Source organism: Mchenga conophoros, linkage group LG4 (genome assembly GCF_057382185.1).
Source record: "Mchenga conophoros isolate Kocher_MC1m ecotype Shallow Benthic linkage group LG4, M_conophoros_male_GT1.1, whole genome shotgun sequence".
Classification (NCBI taxonomy): Eukaryota; Metazoa; Chordata; class Actinopteri; order Cichliformes; family Cichlidae; genus Mchenga; species Mchenga conophoros.
In genome coordinates, this window is record NC_140529.1 from 39883545 (window position 1) to 39910005 (window position 26461).

Sequence of the window (26461 nt, forward strand, 5' to 3'; positions counted from 1 at the left end):
GTCAATTTACAGGCAGCTATATCGCAGTGATGGCCTCTGGGAACACAGTGAATCTGGAACAAACACATGTCTGACTGGCCAAATTGTGTTACTGTCATTAGTTGTTTGAGTCTACCTAAAAAAGAGAAGTTTTTACCTTGTAAATAAAATATGTGGATGCAGTATGAGAAGATGAAATGTTGTCTGTCAAAGCCTCGTACTTAGAAATTAAGAATATATGTTAAAGAAAGCCTGAATGAAGCAGCAGCTTTATGTTGTTAGCATTGAATGATATGTTTACTCAGTCTCCTGCTCTTCTGGCAAAAACAACACCTGCCTCTTTGCTTTACCGTCATGCTAACAGGAACTGACAAGTGAGGTAATAACTGCAGCCATCTTTAAACTGAGCCCTGATCCCGATTCTGACATTGGATTCAATATAAATATGAGCACAAATGTTCTGCTTATCAATTAAGAAATAGAGATTGTGTGTTAACTTCTATTTCCTGAAAGATCTACAAAATAATCTCAATATTTAAAACAGGTTTATTGATGCTATCAATAACTTTGACTTTCAGTTCATGGAAAAGTGGGACATCTTCTTTATTTATAACAATAAAGTAAGTTTGTGAACATGTGTTTGCATGCTCCAGTGAATGTTTAAAGTGGACCTATTATGCTTTTCTTTGTTTTCTGTCATGTTAAACATGGCCAACATTTCAGGTTGCTAAATCCATGTAAAAGAAATGTAGATTTTCATCCACTTATAGCTCTTTATGAGGCTGGTTATACCAAATATGGCTGTCAGAGATAGATCTGCAAATCTTTTGCTTGCGAGGGGCAGCTAATAAAGAAGGAGCTACGTCTTTTTTTGCAGGGAGCTGAACTGAGGGGCTGAATGACCCCCAGTATGAGATAAATATGGATTATTTGGAGCTGTGAATCATGCAAAGTCACTCCAGTAGAGTAAAAACATAAAAATCTGGAGTTTTAAATAAGTTTAATAGGTCCACTTTCACTAAACATGGCAACATTTCAACAAAAGTAAAGAAAAAACTTAAAAGCAGAAATAAATAGGCACTGCATTGTCTTAGACAGGAAGAGAGCAAAGACGGTTGCTAATTTAGTTCCAAATGAGGCCACATGATGGTGTGGATGTGTAGGCGTCCTTATGCTATATATATATATATATATATATATATATATATATATCACACAGGGTGATATATTTATTATATATATTATATTATTATTATTATTATTATTAATCTCACTTTGCCAGACTTTAAATAGCACATACCAACATCTTGCTTGTCATTCATTTTCTGATGCCACACAGAGAACTTAAGGAAAAGTAAATTTGGAGATTAGCATGAAATAGATTTTATATACTGTATTTGTGTGTTTGATATTTACTAAACACCTTGTTTTCCTTCTCATGGTGTAAATCCTTAATTTTTTTGTTCAGAAAGTGAGCAGATTAACTGAGACACTGGCACAGCTACTGTATGAGGCAAAGCTAAATAACAGTTGAAGAAAACTGATACGTAACTTTGATTTGACGCAAGTTTGTGTAACTTTAGTAACTGTCTCTCTTCACACCTCTGACACCTCACCCCTGACAGGGAGGTGTAAATCAAGACCATGGTGGCAAAAGCGGTTCACGGCCGACCAGCTGGCCTTCTGCTTAATGAAGAGACGCAGCTTGTCCCTGAAGGTCTCTCCTAGAAAGCTGTAGATAATGGGGTTGAGGCAGCTGTTGGAGAAAGCTGCCAGATTAACAATGTGGCCTGTGAGCGGGTAGTCGTGCCACAGGGTGGTAGCAGTCCTCTGCGATGGGTCAGCTGTGCCCTGCAGTAGCTGAATGCTGATGAAGACGTTCTCTGGCAGCCAGCAGATGAAGAATACCAGAACCACCACCACAATCATGCGCAGAGCCTTCTGCCGCCGTGGCCACAGTCCACGGTGCTTCTGGGCCCTCATGAGAATTCGCCCAATCAGAGAGTAGCATAGACCAATGATGGAGAAGGGCACCAAAAAGCCAATGGTTACCTCCAGCCACTGAATCTCAAAGACATTGGCGAAACAGAAGTGCACCTCACCTCTGTGCTGGGTCTGCACAATGGTGAAGGGGAGAAGCGTGGCCAGGATGGAGGCCATCCAAATGAGGCCACAGCTGAGCTTGGCGTGCTGCATAGTCCTCAGTGGGTTGCTGCTCATGGAGCTAGCCAAGGCGATGTACCTGTCAAAGCTCATCCACGTGAGAAAAAAGATGCTGCTGTACATATTGACCTGCAGGAAAAGTGACATGAAGGTGCAGAGGACGGCGTAGTCGTAATACTTTTCATTCAGATTAAAGACCTCAATGAGGGAATCTGCCACCAGGATGAGGTCAGCTACAGCCAGGTTAACAAAGTAAAGATCGGGGATGGTCATCTTCTCTCTGTGGTTCAGGTTCACCACCAGGATTAAGATGTTACCAATAAATCCAATAGGAAAAAGGAGGATGGTATACAGGCAGGAAAGGAAGAGACCAACGATGTATGACTGGTATTTGTCTGAGTTTTCGCTTAAGTCTGTAGCATTGTATGGATATGAAGTGTTCAGTTGTTCCGTACTGTTTACATATATCCAGACCCAAGAGATTGTCTGCCCTTCCATACTGTCTGTGGTCGGCCTGTCCTAAATCATAAGCCAAGTGTAAGTCACCTGTAGCTGCTACATCATTACACCACAGTAGTTCCCAGCTTCGCCTCTTCAAAGGGTGAATCATCTATGCTGTGACGGCATGCTGGCAGAAGTCAGGTGAGTGGAGAGAATCTTTTATGGCTTCTTTGACCCCATGCTTACATCAAGTTTCATCTACCAAAAGATTTTTGAAGCCGAACAGGAGCGCCTCCATGTCTTAAAATGGCCATTGGCCCTCAGCTTCTCCAATTCACATCACAACTGCAGTCCTGAGATTAAAGGGTGGCTTTTTTTTCTCCTCTTTTGAGTCATCTGAGTCCTGATTTGTCTCTTCAAGTCCACGTGTATCTCTATTCAGCAGGCTTTGACCCAAGATGTTATTGCTGTGACACCTGAGCTGTCTGAACAAAAACGCCCCTCCAAAAACAACAACATGAAAGACAATTAGGGGTAAAATCTTGGAAAAACAACACAAATCATTATAATCATGATACAAATGAGATATATCAGGTACATAACAGTTACTTAAAAATACTATCAAAGATAAAACATGAAAATTATACACCTTAAACAGAACAGTTAGGGGAATAAATGAATAGCAACAACCAAATGTGCACATTAACATTCAAGCTTTAGACTTAAACAGATGCATTGAAATCCTTCTTTAAAATCCTCAACCAATCCGAACACCCTCCCTGGTGAAACGCAGAGTGTATTCTGTATGGCAAACTTGACCTTTAACAAAAATTCTCAGCTCCCAGGGTTTTATTCCCATCAGAGTAAACCCCTCTGCAATATTAATGCACTCTTGGGAGGCAAATATCATAAATTAATGTGTAGACTATGAATCTCACAAAGCACTATGTGTACAGTATTTTTTTATCTTTACTTTAAATGTCTCTGCTCTTTAAATGCATTGCACGTCATGATTGTGCTGCTAATTAGACTTTTCTATTAAACATTTAAAGGCAGTGCAAACCCTGAAATCTGATGGCAGCATTGATCAACAATTCACTTTATTCCTATATTTTTTCAACAATCAATTAATCAGGGTGGAGAATTTCAGTAAAAATCATCTGACATCTAAGAAATGTAATATATTACAGCTTTCTGAGTGATTACTCAAGTTGAAGACCATGATACATAACTTACGTAACTGCATTCACACAAGAGAAAGCCCCATTCACAGTGAAATTAACTGAGTACATAGCGTAACACCCACACGTGATGTGCTATTTTCTGTCTTTTTAAGACAAAACACATGAAATACATAAATCTCCAACCAGTACAAAGAATTTGGTGATAAAAAAAAAATACACTTACATATAAATCTAGCATTTATTGCTCCTTCTTGCTTGCCTGGTGTAGAAGTCAGGGAGCCAGAGATTTGTATATCCCATGTCCAGGCTTCTCCTCTGCACCACCTGCTGTTTGGCCCAACCCTGCCTGGAAATGAGGGGAGGGCGGGAGGCAAGAGATGATCTGTCACGCATAGTTTGTCAACATGCTTCATTTCATTATCTTACTCTTTCTCCTCCGACTTAGTGATTCCAAGGATCTGACAAACATCTAAATCCTAAAATCACAGAATTGAACAGGATGCGTGCTAAACTTTAAATCAAAGAAAAGTTCTGGCAACAATTAGATGCAGCGTGGTATTTACCTGGACACAACCAGCTTGTGTTGTTATAGAAACCACATATTGTTTTAAGTATTTGTTCACCTGGGTAGCCTAGCATTTAGTCCTAGGGCCAGTGGAAAAATACCAGGCATTACCTTGCTTTTTCATTAGTATGCTTGTATAATAAGTAAAGAATTGATTTTTTATGTACAACAAAAAACAGTGACGGTTGCTTATTCAATGCCCATGGTCAATACGACAATTACACCCAGATAAATCTTTAAAACGCTGTGAGGTGTCACTTTCAATAAGTGGGAAACAAAACAGGCATTTTGCTACTGGCCAGGAGGGTTTAACATCAGTATAATTTGTGCTCATTTCTATTACACCTGAGACTATGGAGAGCTGTTGGATGTAGTGTTGGCTGATTTGGCATCTTCCTGAACACTCAGATGGATTAGCCACAGATACCTACAATTATTCCAGACATACAATAACCATGTGCTAAAACAGAGCTATTTACTGAGAAGACATCAATGTGAAATTAAATTATGCTTGAAAATATAATAGATTAAACTATCCCAGTATAATTATTGATGCCCTAAGCCTACAGTGGGGCAAAAAAGTATTTAGTCAGCCACCGATTGTGCAAGTTCCCCCACTTAAAATGATGACAGAGGTCAGTAATTTGCACCAGAGGTACACTTCAACTGTGAGAGACAGAATGTGAAAAAAAAATCCATGAATTCACATGGTAGGATTTGTAAAGAATTTATTCGTAAATCAGGGTGGAAAATAAGTATTTGGTCACCTCAAACAAGGAAAATCTCTGGCTCTCACAGACCTGTAACGTCTTCTGTAAGAAGCTTTTCTGTCCCCCACTCGTTACCTGTATGAATGGCACCTGTTTGAACTCATCATCTGTATAAAAGACACCTGTCCACAGCCTCAAACAGTCAGACTCCAAACTCCGCCATGGCCAAGACCAAAGAGCTTTTGAAGGACACCAGGAAAAGTATTGTAGACCTGCACCAGACTGGGAAGAGTGAATCTACAATAGGCAAGCAGCTTGGTGTGAAAAAAATCAACTGTGGGAGCAATCATCAGAAAATGGAAGACATACAAGACCACTGATAATCTCCCTCGATCTGGGGCTCCACGCAAGATCTCATCCCGTGGGGTCAAAATGATCATGAGAACGGTGAGCAAAGATCCCAGAACCACACGGGGGACCTGGTGAATGACCTGCAGAGAGCTGGGACCAAAGTAACAAAGGTCACCATCAGTAACACACTACAACGGCAGGGAATCAAATCCCGCAGTGCCAGACGTGTTCCGCTGCTGAAGCCAGTGCATGTCCAGGCTCGTCTGAAGTTTGCCAGAGAGCACATGGATGATACAGCAGAGGATTGGGAGAATGTCATGTGGTCAGATGAAACCAAAGTAGAACTTTTTGGTATAAACTCAACTCGTCGTGTTGGAGGAAGAAGAATACTGAATTGCATCCCAAGAACACCATACCTACTGTGAAGCATGGGGGTGGAAACATCATGCTATGGGGCTGTTTTTCTGCCAAGGGGACAGGACGACTGATCCGTGTTAAGGACAGAATGAATGGGGCCATGTATCGTGAGATTTTGAGCCAAAACCTCCTTCCATCAGTGAGAACTTTGAAGATGAAACGAGGCTGGGTCTTCCAACATGACAATGATCCAAACACACCGCCCGGGCAACAAAGGAGTGGCTCCATAAGAAGCATTTGAAAGTCCTGGAGTGGCCTAGCCAGTCTCCAGACCTCAACCCCATAGGAAATCTGTGGCGGGAGTTGAAAGTCCGTGTTGCTCGGTGACAGCCCCAAAACATCACTGCTCTCGAGAAGATCTGCATGGAGGAATGGGCCAAAATACCAGCTACTGTGTGTGCAAACCTGGTAAAGACCTATAGTAAACGTTTGACCTCTGTTATTGCCAACAAAGGTTATGTTACAAAGTATTGAGTTGTATTTTTGTTATTGACCAAATACTTATTTTCCACCCTGATTTACGAATAAATTCTTTACAAATCCTACCATGTGGATTCATGGATTTTTTTTTTCACATTCTGTCTCTCACAGTTGAAGTGTACCTCTGGTGCAAATTACTGACCTCTGTCATCATTTTAGGTGGGGGAACTTGCACAATCGGTGGCTGACTAAATACTTTTGCCCCACTGTAAAGCATTACGATCTTTACTGTGTTTTAATAATGTAAAAGACATAGCAGTATTATTGAAGGGACTTTTAAGAGACAACAGCAGCATGCAACAGCAATATGTCGCAGAGCTTCATGTCGTCAAGGAGCTGTGTTTTGGCAGTGAGGATATGGTACAGCAGAGCAACAGTAGCAGTCTGAGGGAGCAGACAGGGTCAATACAGCAGCTGGAAGCCCTGCTGGTGCAAACAACTTTGGGGTTTTGACAGGAGAGTGGACAACAGAGAGCTGTTTCTGTGGGTTACATAAAAGAGGATTTTAGCTGCGGTAGAAGGTCAGCACAGCAGCACACATGAAGAAAGACGAGAGCAGCAGGTCCGAGAGGTCATGCAGTCAGCCAGATTGGTGTGATTGTTTTTTCCCCAGCTACCTGAAATCTGAGTTATTCAGTCTGCGTGACTTCACACAGATAAGGGGAAAGCGGGGATGTAGTGGTCAAATGTGCAAGTCAACAAAACCAAATTCATGATGACTGCTGAAGCACACTTAGTTGTATTTGTTTTAGTAGAGAACAAATACCTCACATATGCCATTCCCCACCAAAGCACGATAAAAAGCTGAAAAAGAAAAGGTAGGGCACTGACCGATTGTTGGATTTCTCTGCAGTATAAAACACTTCTGAGAAACAAATCAGGCTAAAGGTTACATAAAGTCTGGGCCTCATCTGGATAAGGTTTTTGTTTTTTGTTCCAGCAAGATCTTGCACGGCTGAAAAGATATTGAGCAAGACACTTTTTAAAACTTACTTAAAAATGCTGCAGGAAATCTCTGTTTTCCATATTTTGCTCTTTATTATACAGATAAAAAACAAATCATTATACCAGTTTTTGCCTTTTTCATGATCTGCATAACATAGAATTTCCATACTGTGCTTCAAATATATATTTCTGTCTTGAGGCGTTTCAACTGGACTTACAGTATATGCTCAAGGTTGCAGTTCATGCTTATGTCCACTGGATGGCCCACTGGCATTAACAGTGATTGATGTTGGAGTGGGATGAGCAGTGGATTACAGGAATCCGGTAAAAGTCTTCTGTGGTGTTTACGATGATTTATGAAAGTGTCTGAGTGTTTCAAAGTATTAAAGCAGGTCAGATGTTGATGTTTTTATTCTAAAAATACACAGCAGGTCAACTGATGAAACTGATGGATAAATGCACGATGAATCAAACATTTCTTTTGGTCTCATTTTTTAAAAATTGAGCCATAAAATTCTGTCATAACTACAAAACATACTATTGTTATAACTCCTCTTTAAGAACTAGGCTAAATATGGAAGCAATACTATCAGTACAACCAGTGTTAATGGGAAGTTTTGGGGTTTAACTGCTTGTGGTTGGGGGAGTGAAAGTGGGAGGTCTGGAGGAGGGAGGGTACAGCACCCTCATCTGCCTCCACTTACCGGTCTGATGTGCTGCTGGCTCTATTCAGCATCTCCCACAGCCACAACCACAAACTCTGAATGGAACATCCTGCCTGAGTCCAGCTCCTCTGCACTGCTTCCAGGCCTATGTTTGATATTTAGCTGATGCTGGGATTTTTATTGTTAGTCTATTTTTTTATTTTTTATTTTTCGTTTCTGGAGATGAGAAGCAAAAAGAACAGGTTTGGCAATGGAGGAAGGGTGGGTTGAAATCAAAGCATCTGCCCTGGTGCACATGTTTCCCCAGAGCTGAAGCGATGCGATGGGCTGAACATGAAGGTTCCTTCCTGAAGCTTTCTGGTCTGTTCTGAATTTATTATGGTGGGAGATTTCAAACGTGTCAAGGCCAGACCTTCCACCATGTGAAAGGAACCGTAGCCCTGTTATTCTGCCATTTATCAAGAACATGTTCACCATGTTCTTGATAAATTGCAATCTTTAGATTTGTTTTTTCTTTTGTACAACTGCTATCTTTTTGCTGTGCTCCTGCCTTTTCACTTCCTTTGCCCTATTTAATGTATTAATTCTTATTCTTTTACTATCATGTGGAGGGTTTTCCTTGCCTGCAGTCAGACACTTTCGCTCTCTTTTTCTTGTGGCTTGGTTGCTCTAGGAATTCAGGATTTGACGCCACTTCTTCCCCTTTTTCTGATCCCAGCGTGAGATACCTGCGTGAGAACTGTAACCTGTTTGGTCTTGCTCCTGCCTTTACATTATATAGCCCAGTTTTCATCCACATTAAGAAAAAAACAGCGGTGGGTTAAGGTTTGTGTGTGAAATGTGGATGAGTGCCAGATAAAACATTTCAAACGGCAAGCCAAATTCTCCATCTTCATAGGTGGTCTCTGATACTGTGTGTAAGACCGAAGCCGACCCTCATACTTCTGGTCTGGCTGAACCTTTAAAGGAGAAAAACAACATTAAGACTAATGTAGCACATTACGAAATCTGTGCTATGTCAGCATTACTCCATTTCCAGACACATGCTGGTACACTTAAGAGCTTTTCCTGGTGCACTTAGCAAAATAAGGACGAAAGTGTGAAACTTGTAACCTGACACACTTCACACTTCACGCTTTGCTTTTATTCCAAGCAGATAATCCATACCAGGTAATGTGTATGTGTAACTTTACAGTATATGGCAAAAAAAGTCGTTTGACATTATTGGAAAAGATCTTCTATATGCTTTCCTTAATGCACCTGCAGGCCTGGGGGAGTTGGTATCAAGTGCAACATGTTGCTGCATAGTTCCTTGAGGGCTTTTAGTTGGTGTGCAGTTGTTTGGGTTGTACGCGGTTTGTATGTTTCTTTGGACATAATCATGTGGGCTTGTAAACATGTCCAATTACCCAATTGTAATCAGCAACACATATGAATAATAATCCCTGCGTGCATGACAAGTTTCCTGCTCTTTAAGAGTGACAAACAACTGACAAACTCAGTAACTGATGAGTGATGGTTTGTGCTTTTTGAGTTAAAAAGCTCCGAGAAAGTTCAATCCTCAGAGATGGAAACAGCAGCCATGACAACCATGTTTTTTCACTTCATTATCATATCATTTCCAGATGCAGTGCACATGATTCAAGACCCCCCCCTCTTCCCACTGGAGATCTTATGTTTGCCTCTATATTTTGGTCTCTCAGGTATTATTAATCCACACACTGTTGTGCAATACAGTGTAACTGCTTCCTAACTGTAATATGAACATCATAACCGATTACTTCAGCCTGTTCAGATTTAACTGAAAAGTTGGCTGTTTATAGTGTGATCCTGCTAACTCACACACTTCAAGCTCTTACTTGCAGACATTGGCGCAGCTCTAGTGTGTAGGGCATTGTTATTAGATGCCTACACAACATTGTTTTGTGACAGAGAATAGCAGCAGCCTCGGACTGTCAGACCCACAGAATGTTGGGAATGCTGCTATTTTCCCCAGCCTGTGTGTCCTGGTTAAAGGGTCCCTCCACAAAAGATGTGGTGTTAGCCATGTGGTAAGCAGGAAGGGAGCTGTGGCATTGTTCACAATCGCTTTCACTGCAGCTTAGAAATACAGGACAACCTACACAACTTTCACAGTCCCCTCCCAGATCTGATAAAGGTCTGTGGGATTAAGTTGCAGACATGCACTCAGTCTTCCTTAAAAAAGAAAACAAAAAACAATGCTTTTCACTCTATGCAGCCTTCATCATTAAAACGTGTAGTTTTTAAGCATTCTACTTTACACTCACCAGCCGCTTCATCTGGATACACATGTTCAACTGTTACTGCAAGTATTAACCAATAATCAGCCAATCATATGACAGCAACTCAGTGCATTAAGTTATGTGGAAGTGGTGAAAACAACCTGCTGAAGTCCACACTGAGCATCCGAATGGAGACGAATGATTTACTGGGATTTTCCAGTAAAAACATCTCTCGGGTTTATAGAAGCTGATCTGGGAAAAAAAAAACAAGCTATCCAGACAGGAAGGCAAAAAAAAAAAAAAAGAATCTGAATGCACAACATGTTGTCCCACATAATGGGCTACAGGGGAAGACCATCCCAGGTGTCAGTCTGGTCAGCTATAAAAGTGCACTGAGGCTTTTACACAGGCTCACGAAAATAAGACGAGCCTCTATCTTTGCTGTAACATTAAGATGGTAGTTTAAAAATGTGACATAAACAACATGAAAACATCTCGTTGAATCTTTACTGTCAAGAATGAAGGCAGATTGTGGTGGTACAAGCAAAGTGTAATTAATAAAGTGGCCAGTGAGTATATAAATGCCTACATCAGAGCTGATTAACTCATCCCATCATCTAATCAGGGGTACTACTGAGATTAGTGTCACTAATGAACAGCTCACATATGCACCACCAGTCCACCAATAACCAACATCTCAAGATGACTTTAACTTAGCCAACATCCACGTAAGCTCAGATCTATGGATTCAAAACACAAACATGTACACTATTTAAAAATAATACAAACATCTGACAAACAGAAACATTGTTCACATGACCACACGAATGGTAAGATTTCACTGAGACAGGAAGGAGCGGTTATATCCATTTTAGTTTATTGTTTAATCAGTCTTTGACTCAGCTGACAGTAGAGTACTTACAGAATCTAAATATATCTCTCAGAAAATAATACTGTATTTTTTCAAAGAGCACGGTGTCCTCCTGCAAGATTTTTACATACAATATATACAAATCATTTTGTACTATACATATACATTTGTATACACAGTCACAAAAGCATAACATCTGAATGTGGATTCATCTGGATGTTTGAGGTTTGGTTGTTCAAATAACTAAAATGTATCTGTACTCGTTCAACATACAAGACCTCTTAGGGCTGTTTCTTTGCGCCGACGCGAGGTTTTGGCCACCTCTGAAATAATAAACCATTCTCAGACACGAGCAGCCATCTGAGTTAGGTGTGATTTGAGCTTTGATCACGCTTTAGTTTCTAGATGTGAACATCACGCTATCACTCCATGTAGTGACCGCTGATCATTAATTCTGCCAAGGGATTGGGGTTGGATAGTTAAAAAACATTTTTAAAAAAACAGACTAATGGATGAAATTGCAGCAGTGGTTAAAGAAAACTGATCAGGCAAAGTTAGGCAGCACATGCACACATCATCTTCAAGCAATTCAGAAAAACTCGATGGTATTTTGAAGCAAAACAGTGCAGTTATTTAGCTACTGGAATCTCTACATGATTGTCACTCTCTTAGTGTCGTTTGGTGCAGCTTCAGGACTTATGCTAAAAAAGATTAATTATGAGCACCCTCTGTTTGGATATCTTTTCATAACACTTACATGCAGTTGGTAGTGTATCACATGAACTGCATAAAATCAATTTAAGTACGTTTTTCGGAGGAATGAACTTATAATTACAAAACGTAGCAATTTCTATGCTACATTTAACAAAATAAAAGGACTTTTAGAAATTCAGTCCAGTGTTTGCTCTTCATTCCTAAATGCTCAGTTCACATTAGGACACTGAACTGAGAGCAAATAATGATTAACTGTGCCAAAAACCATCCATTCAAGGATTTTGTGGGGCAGCACATGATGCATTTTAGGTGAATACTATTTCCCAGTGACCGAATCCATATGCATGTAACGAGGGCAGCGCATGAAATGCTTGGAAAAATAGAGAGAGTGTGTATGTGACTTTGTTATAATCTTGACAGAAAAAAAGGGTCAAACCTGTTAGTACATCTGGCATTCCTTCACATTTTACAGCAAAAGAGCACTCGCCCAAATACTTCAAACATTTCAGCTCAGCTTTGGGTCATTAACAGAGTTAATGTGTGCTTGAAGGTGTAAATTAAAACTGAATACAAACATACGATTCATATCAGAGCGCGCCCGTCTCCATTTAACTTCGAGTGGACGCCCCACCTTGCTGGTGTATCATTTCACAGGCTGATTAACAAACTGGCCTTTTAATTCAATATGCAAACTAATGCGGTGAAGCAGCAGACCGAATGCTAGAACGTGTTTTTAGTTCTGATAGCTGGGATTCGTCGCCATCAGATTGTTATGTTCACTGTTTACCATGGCAGGCAAGGAAGCAAAGCAGCTTTGATAATAATGTGCATGTGAGCAGCATTAAAGTTCAAACTCTTCTGTATTGTACACACTGCTTCTAGGTGCTTATCAAGTGGGCTTTTCATATGTTTAAGAAGGTTTTTGATACTGTTAGTGTGCAAAAACTTCACAGCCAGTCATGAGTCTTGTGGCCTGTGCATGACAACCCCTCAGGGCTCTCTCTGTGACCCTGTGTGGGGGTTCACTGATCCACTGGGTGGATAATTCCTGCAGAAATAGATCAAAAGTTAACAGAACACTGGCTGTCAGCTCAGCTTAATGAGGGGATTTCAAACTGTTTGTGGTTATCAGGTAAGGTTATAATCAGCAGAGATCACACGAGGTATACTGGTTATGTCTGAACCCTGAATACAAGCTTTACGTGAGTGTTCCATTTAGTTCTGTGTGATTTCAAAGTGGTGTAGATGTGTGTGTGTGTCTGTATATATATAGTGGAGCTTGACAGACGTAAAAATAATCTCTTTGTATGTTTGAGTGGATCAAAACTTCAGAATACAATCTTTGAAATTAAAATGGGAACATATCTTAATATCAGTACTTAGTTCTAGCCACAGGGTAGTATTGGTGTCCAAGACAAACTTAATATTGTACTCCAGCTTCAACATGTGAAGATTATTTAATCTGATAATCAAAACAAATTAAAGCAGAAGGAAAACTGAGTTCAAATTAAAAAAAAAGAAGTGGCCGAGGCTTATAGTTTGAGGGCGGTAAACAGTGATTTCCACTGGCACGCACACCGTTCATTAGTGGTGGTTGCTTATGGGTATACCAGCCACCATCATTGCAGGGGTGGAGAGGGTTCTGTTAAAAAACTAAGTAACTTGGCTGCATTTGATAATTAAACTTTTATAGCTTATTGGATCTGCTTGTGTGTTAGAGGTGAAATGTAGGCACAAAAACCACACCCACTCCCAAAGGAGGATGCGGAAAAACGGGATTTTTTGTTGTGAAACTGTCCTCGGTAGTTATTGGATGATTGTTCCCAATTTACTACCCTTAAACTAGAAGCCTGAGTTTCTTGGTGGAGAAATGTATTAAAAATAAACAAACAAACAAAAAAAACCCAGCACTTAGTGGTTTTTGTTTGCATTGTCCCCTCATTGCAGACCTAGATAGAACAGATTAAAATCCGGGAAGGTGACAGGAAATTCCAGAGTTAGCTACGTCGCTCTCAAAACAGTCCGGGGTTGTGAGAGATCCCCGTCAGATACTGGCGCTATAGAGGGGAGATAAGTGCTGGCTAGGCCGAGAAGTGGAAAATGCAAGCAAGGGGGGCGGGGGATCTCACGTCACCACTTGCTGCACTGTTGAGCGTTCACGAGGGCAGGACTGGTCTCTGCAATGCAGCCTCCTGAGCAGCCGCTGGAGCTTGTTGGAGAAGTTTTTGTTCATCTGCCTGTACATAAGAGGCATTGCAAAGCTGCTGGAGAACGCCAACAGTTTAGATACGCATCTCAAGAAATAATAGATAGGTAAGTAACGTGCACTGCTAATGTATCCTGGTGCAACAACTACAGTATGTACTAAAAGAGTCATGTAGTACGGCGTCCACAGTACGAACTGCACACAGACTGAAGCTAGCAGCAACCTGTGTATGGAAGGGTCCAAGCGAGCAGAGTCCTGATCCAATGGTGTAGATTCCTTCCTGATGCGCAGAATGAGCACAAAAGCATAAAGCACAGCCAGGGCGGGCACCACGTAGCCGATGAACATCATGATCGAGTCCGCTGCCTCCTTGTTCTGCATTTTGGAGCATTCGACCATCTTGGTGGAGATGTGGTTGCACACATAGAAGAGCAGCGAGGAGAAGCTCGTGAGCACTGCGCCGCCCCAGATAAACCCGCACACGTGTTTGGTGTTATACACACTCGACATGTACGTGCGAGGCAGCGCGCGCTCTATGTAGTAGTCCAGACTGAGCAGCGTGGTGGAATACATGATAACCAGAGATGAGATGTTGAAGAGGATGAGTAGGGTGATGTAAACCTCATTGTTATACTCCCACACATGCCAGCGGGTGAAGGTGGAGCTCAGCAGCTCCACGGGCGCCACCAGGTTGAGCACGAGACCCGCAATGGCCATGTTGACAAAATAGACATCAGGCATGGTCATGGACACCTTGTTTGAGAGGTTGACCACGACCAGCAGCATATTGTAGCACAGGCCCAGTGGGAAACACACCAGGAGGTAGATGAGGGAGAGGATTGACAGGATGAGGCCAAAGTCCCGGCAGAGCCGGAAGTCCACGCTGGTGTCCGTCTCATTGTAAACCATGCAGATCCACATCGCTGGGCTCTGACACGGATCAAGCACTCTCAACAGGTCGACTGTGGACAGAGTCAAGGAGAAAAGAATTAGTCATTAATGAGATATGTGTATGATAAAGGTAAAAATAACATAGAATTCCTGGTAGATTCATTAAACTCTTAAGCTTTGCTATAAGGATTAGTTTACCATTCTTCTCAAAAACCATAAAGTTCACAACATCCTAAAGTTTGTGTGGCTTTTGTTTTCTTTTTGTTTGTTTAACATATATGAATTTCCCTCATCACGTGCTTCCACTGTCAGAAGCTGGAGGTAATGCACCTACACGCCTTTTGCCAAGTGCCACTGTACAAACAGGACAAACGCGCAAAGTCTGAGGTTAATAACTGTTAAAGAGTAATGTTTGGAATTCCTTTGAATAATAAATCCAAACACGGTGCAGTGCAAATTAGAACAGATAAAGATAAAGCGTGCCATAAATGTACCACAACTATGCAGAGTCATCAGAGAGCGGTTTAGGACTGAATGCGAGCTTCGAATAACAATCGAACGGTTACCAGAGAAAGCTGAATAGCACGTTTGCTATTTGAACTCTCCATCATTTTCAGACAGAGCAAATCATTAAGTGGCTTCTTGCGCCCTTTGAATCAGGGCATTGAAATCCTGAAAAAAGACGACTCTAGTGACACACAGGGAACAGTGAAGGACCTCTGAAATGCTAATGATGGTGGCCACCAATGAGGGCATAAGTGGTGAGCCAATTAACAGCTTAAACAGGAAACATATTAGCCAATCCTGTTGGAGTAGAAGGGTTACAGTAGAAGAAGAACAGTAACTCCTTCTCACTCGTGATGCATACAGCTTTCAAGAGGAAGAAGCTTTTAAAACCTTTTCTTCCTGGGATGTGACTGTTGATTATAAACATTTAATTTTTACGTTAAAGTGAGTCATTCTCGTTTCCCCATTCATTTAGATAAGGGCTTTAAAATAACAACCCAGACATGAGTCAAAATAACAGTCAAGTCGCCAGACTTTCTTTTAGAGGGGCTTTGATGACGACCATCGTGACAGAAATGTTTCATTATAGGATAAAAACAGTCACTGTATTTTGTCTTGCAAAGGGATTTCCCTCTTAAGGGGCACAGACATAGGAAGAGCCTAGCAGTGACCATAACATGTCAATGAATTCAGCAACTTGTGGTGACGGTGGGGAAAAATAACCACTGGTGACACAAAGGGGGCGAATATTGAGGTAAATGTACCTCACCTTTAGGTGAGAGACTGAAGCAACAATCCGTGGAAGTAAAGGATACAGCTGTTGACATATGACTAAATACATTAGTGGATTACCTAGGCAACCGTCAGAGGTAAATCCCTTTATATGCGGACTGGGCTTTAGGGAACAAGTGCACCTAAACAATGTGCACAACGAAATACGCTCAACAGCTTAAGGGAGCCACTGAGTTCAGGCTTTTCCTTTAATTTGTCATCTATGCGTGTACAGCAGTATATATGACTGTAAAACATTTTAAAACTTATTTTTAACATCACCCAAAACTATCTTTATTTTATGTCATATTTATGGCTTTTATGAAAAGGTCTCTGAGTTTATCCTGCTTGATATTATTAAAATGATAAGTTTTTTAAGCAAGGCCGCGACACAAAAACACGTCCACCACGTCTCGCCTATTATGCCACGGGTAACACTGTTAATTTCACTTCACTGCATCTGACTGACTGAATACAAACGCCTCACAATATGTTTGATTTGCTAGCTCAGCCTCAAAAACCCACCATTGCTCCTCACTGGCCAGAGCAAATGAGGCCTTTGTTCTGGTGGAAGAATACAAAACTGCATTTGTTTGACACCTTGGCGTCTCTCCCTCGCTCTGCCTCGGCCTCCTCGTTCTCCCTCCTACAGTTGCATGCAAGAGCGCCGCTGACTGTGCAGAGCTGCCCTTATATTTTTCATTCACACGCAGCGTGATAAAGAAGAACATTTCACAGACAGCTTTGGTGCCCAGTCAAAAGCATTTATCTTCAGTTCAAAGTTACTGCCAAGCTGCCTGGGGGCTGGGCAGGCGGCGATGGGTAGATTTATAAAGAGTGAAATGTGAAGCAGGCTTTGGTGAAGGGTCAGCGAAGGACGAGGTGTAGGTTGGAGTTCAGGACAAGGTCAAAAAACAAAGGAAAGGGGGAGACAGCGTAGATGTCAGGAACATTTAGGAGTGAAGCTGATGGGGCTGGATGATTTAGATGTTTCCTTACATAATTAACTGGGGTCATTCTTAGGAAGATTATTATTATAAGCTAAAGTAAATAACTCAGGTCCCACAATATTTCCTTTCCTCAGAACTAAATTGACAGATATGTTTCCACATGCAAAACTGCTTTTGGGAAGGGACGATAACATTTTTACATGGAAACAGTACGCCCGCTAATCTGTGCAGAATTTTCTGGAAATTTTCTCCCCGAGAACACCCTGAAACAAAGTGTAGGAAGGCAGTTTTGTTTTCAGAGAATGAGTAACGATGCCAGTAAAGGAGAAACATTCTTCTGTGTGCTTACGTAACACCACTACAGAGAGGCTGTTTTAGCCTTAAGCCTCTCACACACACACAGATACACTCAGTCTCTCCTCTGTGCTGCTCCAATTGGCTGCAACGGGGCTGTAGTGGGGGCTGGAGCACAGAGACGGACAAGAAGTGGATCGGGAGGAGGGCAATCTTCACCGAGTTGGGAGCACTGGTCAGCCCACTTGTAAACACTGCTCTCAAACACCGGCAGCTTGGTGACTCATTGACGAAAGCAGACCTTGAAAAAAAAGCACACTATAACCAGTGCTCCTCTTTTCATCGATTCGTGCTAAACCCCCCTCACCACCACCACCACCACAATGCTTCCATATACTAAGAAGTACAGTAAGCTTATTCACTCTTTACTTCCTCCCACAACCTTTCATCACTTACAGAGAAAATGACTTAAGGGGAAGTTCGTGATTATTAAAGAGGACTCACTGCAATGTGGCTGGCAGTCCTCATTAATTAGCACCTGCTGTATACGGACATTTCTAACTCCCTGTCATTAACACATTGGCTCACTCTACAGCTTCTGATAGCTGCAGGAGTTGTTAAAAAAAGAGGGCAACTGTTTTCTCTCGTATGTATGACTCGAACATTTGCACTTTGTGTAGGTTTCTAATTTATTTCTATCTAATTATCTTATTAAAAAAGTCTATTATGCTTGAGAATGTGAATCCCAAGTTAAGAAAACAGGTTAAAAGTGTAATTCTGTAACACTGCTGGTGAGTTTTCTTTCCATTTCCCTTAAAACCATCTGTGGGATGCCAAAAACCCTCAGGAAAATCCCTGATACGCATCTCAGTTTATTCCCCTGACACTCTTCCCATCCAAAGGAGTGCTCAACGGGCCAAAAACAGATCTTAGTTTGCTTTTCAGGAACAAATTTAGTGACCTTCTGGACAGTACTCCCCCCATGAGGACAAAGTTGTGCTTTCCTGTTGCGGGCACATAGATGGTGGGAATCACAAAGTCACTCAGGATGCAGTGATGCTCAACAACTCCAGAAGAAAAAGCCCCATTAATAATCTCCATAGGGAATCGGAGCCGTATTGTTGTAACCCTCCAAAGCAGAGTTAATAGGAGCTGTCTGCTGTTGTTGTGGAAATCCACTTACAGAATCTGTAATCTGTAATTTGACTAAAATATCGATATCTGACAGCGGCATATCAATAATTGCATTGCGAGAGGAAGCAATGCTGGCGTATTGATATTTTTCTCCACTTAAAGGTCGCATTTTCTCTCTGCTTCTATTCTTTTTGAACAGTAGGAAAAAGGCTGTACGTCATGCGAGAGGAAAAATAACGGGAGCGTTCATGCTTGCTGTCATCGCCTTCGTGAATGACAACAGTAACAGTAACAGCCTTTTTGCCATTGTGGTGCGATTGGCGTGACCATGTTGGAGACACGATTTCACGATCGTGTTGGTCTTAACCGCCATTTCTGTGATATATCAGTACACAAAGTCACAGATGATATACACAGAGAGACACTGCAACAGTTTGGAAAAAAATTAGACTTTCTGGAGAAAACTCCTTTGCTTCCTGTTTTGACTTTTTCCAGCATTGATGCTGAGGTTTGTTTGTTTTTTCTGAGCTCTGACACGACGACTGCACACCTCAAATGCCGGTGTCAAATAGTTGTGAGGCTGTGGAGACTTGTGGAGTGCACAAAAACCAATGCTCTGACCATAAACAAAGCTTTAGAGGGATCACACTGAAAATGCATAGTAAAACAACCATTGCCGATTTTCTCAGACAATATTATGCATTAAAAAATATGACCAAAAGACATGCATTGTCTTAATTACCAATCCAATCTTACAAACAACCAATGCAGTGCAGAGTATATCAGAGTTGCATTATTAATATTATTTTTGCAAAGATTAATCTTTAAATGACCTGCTATGTAAAATTGGAAAAGCCCACATTCTAATGAATGTTTTCGTATAATCCTTGTGGACTGCTCGCTGTTTACCAAAAGCATTCATTCACTCTAGGCAACAACCACTCATGTCGTGAAAGTCAGTGCACTTTAGCTCTGCGCGTTTTGCCAGCAGCCCACGATAATGAAATCACTAGTTTTCTACTCAGCTGAGGGAAAAACAAGCGGGGTGTAAGAAAACGTCCACCCCTGACTCGGAGGCAGAACAGCTTCATGCTGCATGATCCACGTCTGTTTTGATTCAGTGTAATGAGGGCCATTTCATTTTCTATCCCATTTTGGAGCCTGTCAAGGCTACAGCTGGAGGTGACGTTGTTGGGGTTGAGTGAAGGTCAGAGAGAGACACTACACCCAGCTGTTATTACGGCACGAGCGCTGTCAGAGCAGTTGTGGTCAGGGCTAAGCTCATGCAGTCATTGAAGTATGCATATTATCTTTTATTAATTTCCAAGGAGAATGGTAACTTGTCACTTTATTTTCCTTTCATACGGTTGTTGAATAAAGTCTTTCAAGGACCGTTCCTTAGAGAACATGCCCATCACGGTTCCCTTCTTTTATGCTACATTAATTATGAGCTGTGCTAACAGGAGATATAACTATTCATTCATTTACATCTACTGCTACAAGCATGCAAACCAGGAGAGAGCTCTATAGCCTAAGCTGAAAACTCTTGAACGTGACTTTGACTGCAGTTGTACACTTGGTTAAACCTTGTCTGAACTTTTTGCACTACGCCATGTGAAAAGTGGTTAAGTTTATTATCCCCAGAGGGGGCAGCCCTGCTTCGGCATGCTTCGGCCCCACCAAACACGATCGTGTAACAGTGACGCCCACGTGCTTGACGTCTCAGCGTTCTGAAGCCAGATATCACCGCCTGATGGGAGCAGTGTGACATACTGGGCGCACACCCCTCGTATAGCCTTACTGGAATTTACAGGCCCTTCTCAGAAAGCTGCGAGTGATGTCACATGATTCTGTAGCCATGTCTACAGCAACACAGCAGCAGCAGAATGTACTACAGCCAGAAAATAAGATTACGCCACTCGTTTTTGCACGTTTTTGTGCAAGGGTGTTTCCGGGGCTTTTTCAAACGGCTGTCCACGGGACGGAAATCATAATATTTGATTAGAAATAAACAGTGTAGAAAATTGGCTTTGAATATATTGGACACTGAAGATTGTTTTTGCATGGACTATTTGTTTTCCAATATTTAGACTGTTAAAAATATATAAAGAAATATGCTTCAAGTATCTAAAATTAAAGCAAGCGTTATTCTTATCATCATATATAGGATATTATTGAATCATAACTACTGATTTATTAATGTGGACATTGGTTTATTGTTATGTATGTATTGTATAACTACAGCATTGATATAAAATGGTACATTAAGTACAATCTTTATATTCAAAATAACCCACACTCTGAGGGGTGGCCATCACCCCAGTAGACTCGCCTCAGATACTGTTGCTATGCAGCAACATCAGACGTGACAGGTGACACAATACAGCACATGCGTTTCTTTAATAACCCTCAAATCTACAAAGTAACTCATTGCATTCCAATTCAAGCCCTGGGGAAAGGTTCTATGCACAAATTGTACAAATTGTTATCAGTTTTTGTACAGTGGAGGCAAAATAGCTTGAGTCTGAAAGCTTTTAAACGGCACATTTTCCTGCAAACGATAGAGATCTGCTTCCTTGATTAATGAGCGCATCACTGATGCTTTAATGGATTATCTACTTCAAAAGGGGTGTCAAACATCATCTGATTATCTTTGAGGAAACAGTAGTTCCTCTTATTGAGTTCTAGTGTAACAGAGTCTGGTCAAACATAGGTCGGTCTGAGTCTCAGCAGACTTCCCGGCTTCTTTTCCGGCAACTTGCTGAACTGTCAGCGGCTTCAACAAAGTGAAGAGTTCAATGGTCAGCACAAAGCAGGCTTACTGTCATTAAGCCACAGCCACACACGCCCAGTTGCCCTCCGGTCACATGGATGAAGTTGATGACAACAAGTGCAAAGACCGAGTCTTAAGAAGCATTTCATTTGGGTGACAAGCACCACTGACTAGTGGCTAGAGCTACTTCGCAATGAAGTGGCACCCATTTCAAAATGAATGATAAAATATAGTAATTACCAGTAATAACCTTCCTGCATCCGCTAAAAGCAATGATGAAGTAAAAAAAAGGACTGAAGTAGGTAAAGCAAAGACACACGATCTGTCAAAACAAACCGAAAGTTGGGTGTAAAACCTCATTAAAATTAAGATTAAGACTATTTTTTGTGTGTATCTTAATGGTTTAGCACTACAAGACTGTATATGTGTAGGCATGGATATAAGGGAGCGCATTCAGACCTAGGTAACAAAGCTGTGCTCATGTTGCAGCTTGTCATAACATACATATTCCTCACAGTTAACAGAGCCACTAGTTTTAGCTCCCAACAGAAGGTATCAACAACAGATTGGAAATGATTATTCATATAAAGAGCAGATTACCTGAAAGGCCTTTTGATCAAAATGATACAACTTTTTTTCTCCCCTGCACCTCAGAAAGCTGATCCCGTGAGAAACCTCCTCGTCAGGTGTTGTTTTCCAAATACAAGCCCGTCGCTAAAATTGTGGAACTTCTGAAGCTGAACAAAGCTAAGAAAACACCAGCTAATGGAGTTGGAGGGGGGGTTTATTTATTTTTCTTCACGCCGTGTCATTACACTTGACCAGGCAGATGAAAGCGAGGATAGCTGTCACGACTTTACCATTATTTATTACACCCCCTTCTTTGTTGGCACAACTGCGACTACTCACTCTCGCATCTAGTCATCCCCAGCGGTGCAAATTCACTTCTTCCCACTTTCAGGTGAAAGCCAGAGACCGATACCTTTCGCATTTGTCGAGATGAAACAATGGAAACGAGAAGAGAACTCACCACAAACGTATAGGCTTGGATCGGTGACAACCCTAGGGAGGCATTGGGTTTTGATGTAGCATTTCCACTGGCATTTCTCAGTCGTTTCATTTGGGTATGGAAAAAAAAAGACTTGCGCTCGTGAAAAGTAAAACAGCGGGAAGGGAAAAATCACGTTTTAGTGGATTTCAGTTGTTTCGCTTCGCATCTATCAACTTTTCGGACGAGGCTGGATCTGAAAGGGGGCCGACCGTTACAGGCATTACTACTGCTGGAGTGCTGCTGAGCTTTACAGTGTGTACACACGTGACCCTCCCCCACTGTCTCCTCACTCCGCTCCCCGCTGCTGCTGCTGCCGCTCCATGGTCGCGAGGCCCGAGTGGCCGTTCTGTGCTCTGATTGGATGGAGGACAGGGAGGTGGGGCGCGAGGGACACCCCCCCCACACACACACACACACGAACACACACACAAACTCGTGTTTTCATCACTTTAGAGGACATTACTTTGATTTATGTTTGTTTCCTGGAGTCCTGTCTTAACGTTCAACTTAATCCAAACCTTATCCAAACCTCAAGCTAAGCCTTCATACTAAAATCAGTTACGAACGTTTGGTGGACTTAATTTTGTATACCCCCCAAAAAGGAGTCCAATGAATCTCCAGGACATCATGGTGCAAAATATACACAGTAATTCATCAGAAGAATGGCATAATACACAGCCTGATTTGTTATGGACTTCTCTGTGAATGGCGAAATCTCAAAACATTCATCATGAATAAACAGAACATTTTTGTAGCAGTCTGTCCCCCAATTTTGTTTTGCTTAACTCCAACCAGGAACTTAACCCTTTTATGCAATGCTTAATTTTAACCATCCAATCAACCTAATCCTACCTAAACCTATTCCCAACATAACTAGTTGTCCCTAACTTACCTAACCTCTACCTTAATTTACTTACCTGTTCAAAACAACATGAAAAAAAATATACAGGTAACCTAAAGTTTTGTCACAGGACAGACAAAGTGCTTTTATGATGATGCACACACAAAATAGGCATGCATTCCTCCTCCTCTACATTCCACACAGTTTGTAACAGGATCACTGGGCGGCATTATTTTTAGATTAGTTTTTGGGGTGAAAGACAAAACAGCTACCAATGTTATGTTTTTCTGAGATGTAGTATCCTGTCTGAGAAAAGTATTTTTGAACTTTAAATGCATGGGTCTGTTACTTAAGCTGTATTTCACAGTTTGGTTTATTGTCTCATCACAATCTAAAACAATCCAGCTCATTGTTTTAAAAGATGCGTTTTTTTAAAGGCCAAAGGACCCCTAACCATAACCTAATTTAATGTTGGGTTCAGACAACCCAGTGATGGTAAGTCGATTGGTCTGGGATCAGTGTATAATCTGTCAAAGACATCAGGTTGTGAAAGAATAGGGCAAAAGCTGAGTTTGTATTGCTGAAACTCTGGGGTACAAAGAAAGTTTCCAAACCTCCTTTCCAACTTAATGTTGCAAGTTGCATGACTTGCTTTACTCTTAAACTGTTATTGTGATTCAAAAGCTTTGACATGCAACATTTTTAGGCGCTCTTGCTCAATTCATTTCAATCAGAACTGATCAGAAATTTGAATTTGGCTTTCAACCCATTACTGACCTTCATAACACCTGCAAAGTTCAAAGTAGCTTTGGTGTTTCTCCAGCTGATTAAACAGTAACTGTTGAGAGCAACACCAGAAACAATTGAAGTCTTGATAGACGTGAAGACAGATGCCTGTATATACAATTTCTGCTGTGGCTTTGTATGATTCCTGAGAAAAATATTGTGTTTTAATGCATTTTGACACATTTTTATAAACTAACGAGAAAATTAAATGAGAAAGTAATGATAACGTTCCGTTTCTGTTTTCTTTAATGAAGATGAAATGCAATGTTCCCGTCTCTCAGAAAGAAAGAAAACAAAGGTTACATTCATAACCCCAAACGTAGCGTACTGGTGGATTTCTACTTTGTTACACGCACGAGGAAGAAATTGGAATATAACAAAGCTTGTAATTAGCTTGAGGAAACATTACAATAAATGCAATACAATAAAAATCGTTTGCATTGTCCTGCTGAATGGACTCTGAAAAAGCAGCGGGAGTTTGGTTAAGGAGCTTAAGCATTATAATGCAAATTGTTTACAGTTTAAAGCAGAAATCCGGATTATGAGACATGTCAGTAACATAAAAAGTAACACTATAGGATTATTGCAACTAATAGCTCATTTTGCCAAACATTACATTGTTACAAGATAATGGGCCAAGTTAGAAACTCATTTATTTAAAAGCAATGGTGTTTCAAGAAGAAATATGCAATTATTGGGATATCATCATTTTATAGCTGAACTGGAGCTCAGTGATCTTAAGTATTTAAATTACCCTACAACAAAAACCTTTTTGCCCATACAGGAGTCATACGTAGAGTGTGAATTTACTGCTTACCTGAGGGAAGGAGGAATACAGTAACAAAGTAAAACACAGTATTCAAGGACATAAAACATATACTTCATTAATATCTAAGAGAAGTAGAAGTACAGTACCTGTGCTTTTTGTGCTTCGTCGTCTCAGTTAGTATTCCTGCCCTTTAAGAGTGCTGAACATTAGTCTCTTGTTCCACTTTCAAAGAAACAAAGTAGCTACATCGGCACAATTTCTGGTGGTTACTTACAGCCAGTCAAAGATACTGAGAACTGTGATGTTCAAGAACATTAAGTTTAATCAGATAAGTAGTCATAATACAGGAAACTGTATGCTACACTATTTCCTTTGTTATCATTGACTCTGTCAGCTAATAAGAACTGAAAACTCTGTGCTATACATGCAAAAGGCAGGGATACTGAGTATCGCATGAGTGTGTTAGTTTATTAGTCAGTGTTACAAAAGGCTTGGACCAAGCAGAAAAATGTCAACAATAGTACAACTATCTAGCAACATAAAGGCATCACGAAAAAGAGTCTAACCTTTACAAAACAGAAGCAGTTGTAGTTCCGTTTCACAACTAGATTGAAAGTGGCCACTCTGTAAATTAAGTATAACTTCAATCCCCAGAGTTCTTGTAAAGTGTTTATTTTCCTTGTTCCTGCTTGTCTCAGTCTTTTATCATTGCTTTTCAGCTAATTGAGGTGCTGCAGTAGAACAGCACACACTCGCTGCACTTCTTGTGAAAGCATTGCCCTGGAGACAGAGATGTTGTTCCAGTGATTACACCGTTGACTGTGTTCCTTTGTCCGGTAAGACATTCAGAATTTGTCACATTGTCCTTGGAACACAAAGTGCTCATTCATGCAACCACCCCCTCTGCTTCTGAAAAAAACTGATCAAATTCATGAACGATTGGTTTTCTTTACAATCAGTGAATTTCAGTATTACGTTAATCTCACAGCCCGCTGTCTCGCAGATTGACAGTCTGTTTTATATCATGAAATTGCATTCAATTGTTTAAGGCCATTGAGGCGAACTTTAAGTAAGGAACAATTAAAAGCAGGGGCACGTTCAACCCCACAGGTATTCATTGAATCATATACTTAAATGATTGATCATTAAAAAGCAAAAAAAACAAAAAACAAATCCCCCACATTTCCTTTAATGCACAGAGATCTAGAAAACAGATACCTGCTACTAGGAAACCAGTTTTATTTATTTAACTACCACATGTCCATGCTACAGTATTGTTTGGCCTATTTGTGTGTTTCTTGATCACACTGGAGGGGGAAAATGTGTGGTAGGTGTTATTTATGTGCTAATATTAGGTCGCTTTAACATGTTGCTAGATGGTTGCTAGGCAGTTATAATGAAAATGTTATCACCATAAATGAGAAGCAACCAGGTATTTTAAAACTAGAATGCTTTTATAAGATGTGATGGGTGCAAAAAGGTCAAAATAATTTTAGCCTGTTGCTAGAATGTTGGCAGGCAATGTGATTGCATCGTAATGCATCATCATATCAATTCAGTTTTTGTGGTTATAAATTTGATGTCACTGTTGCAAAATAAAAATGATCTGATACATCTGTAACATTTTACAAGTGTATAAATGTTTTTTAAAAATGGGTCATTTTAGCCAGGTAAGGTTTGGTTGCTATGGTGTTAAGAGGAGTTTGCAGATAAAGAAACAAACAGAATGAGATTTTATGTATTATACTTACCATTTTGTC

At 40.8% G+C, this 26461-nt stretch overlaps 2 protein-coding genes across 2 annotated transcripts; both read right to left on the reverse strand.

The window, feature by feature from the left end:
• Positions 1-1293: 1293 nt before the first annotated feature.
• Positions 1294-2916, reverse strand: LOC146576864 (G protein-coupled estrogen receptor 1). Its single transcript, XM_085272734.1, has one exon. The coding sequence runs from the start codon at positions 2638-2640 to the stop codon at positions 1576-1578; it is 1065 nt and encodes a 354-aa protein (XP_085128860.1). The 5' UTR covers positions 2641-2916; the 3' UTR covers positions 1294-1575.
• A 10630-nt stretch (positions 2917-13546) lies between these two features.
• On the reverse strand, positions 13547-22570 carry LOC146576865 (G protein-coupled receptor 146-like). Its single transcript, XM_085272735.1, has 2 exons — positions 22285-22570; positions 13547-14896 (listed from the first exon to the last, which is right to left on the reverse strand). Exon 2 carries the CDS (start codon positions 14853-14855, stop codon positions 13854-13856), a length of 1002 nt encoding a protein of 333 aa, XP_085128861.1. The 5' UTR covers positions 14856-14896; positions 22285-22570; the 3' UTR covers positions 13547-13853.
• Positions 22571-26461: the final 3891 nt, after the last annotated feature.

Bases quoted from the DNA above. Each gene is read 5' to 3' on its own strand.
- LOC146576865 (XM_085272735.1), bottom strand. From the start codon at position 14,855: ATGTGGATCTGCATGGTTTACAATGAGACGGACACCAGCGTGGACTTC.
- LOC146576864 (XM_085272734.1), bottom strand. From the start codon at position 2,640: ATGGAAGGGCAGACAATCTCTTGGGTCTGGATATATGTAAACAGTACG.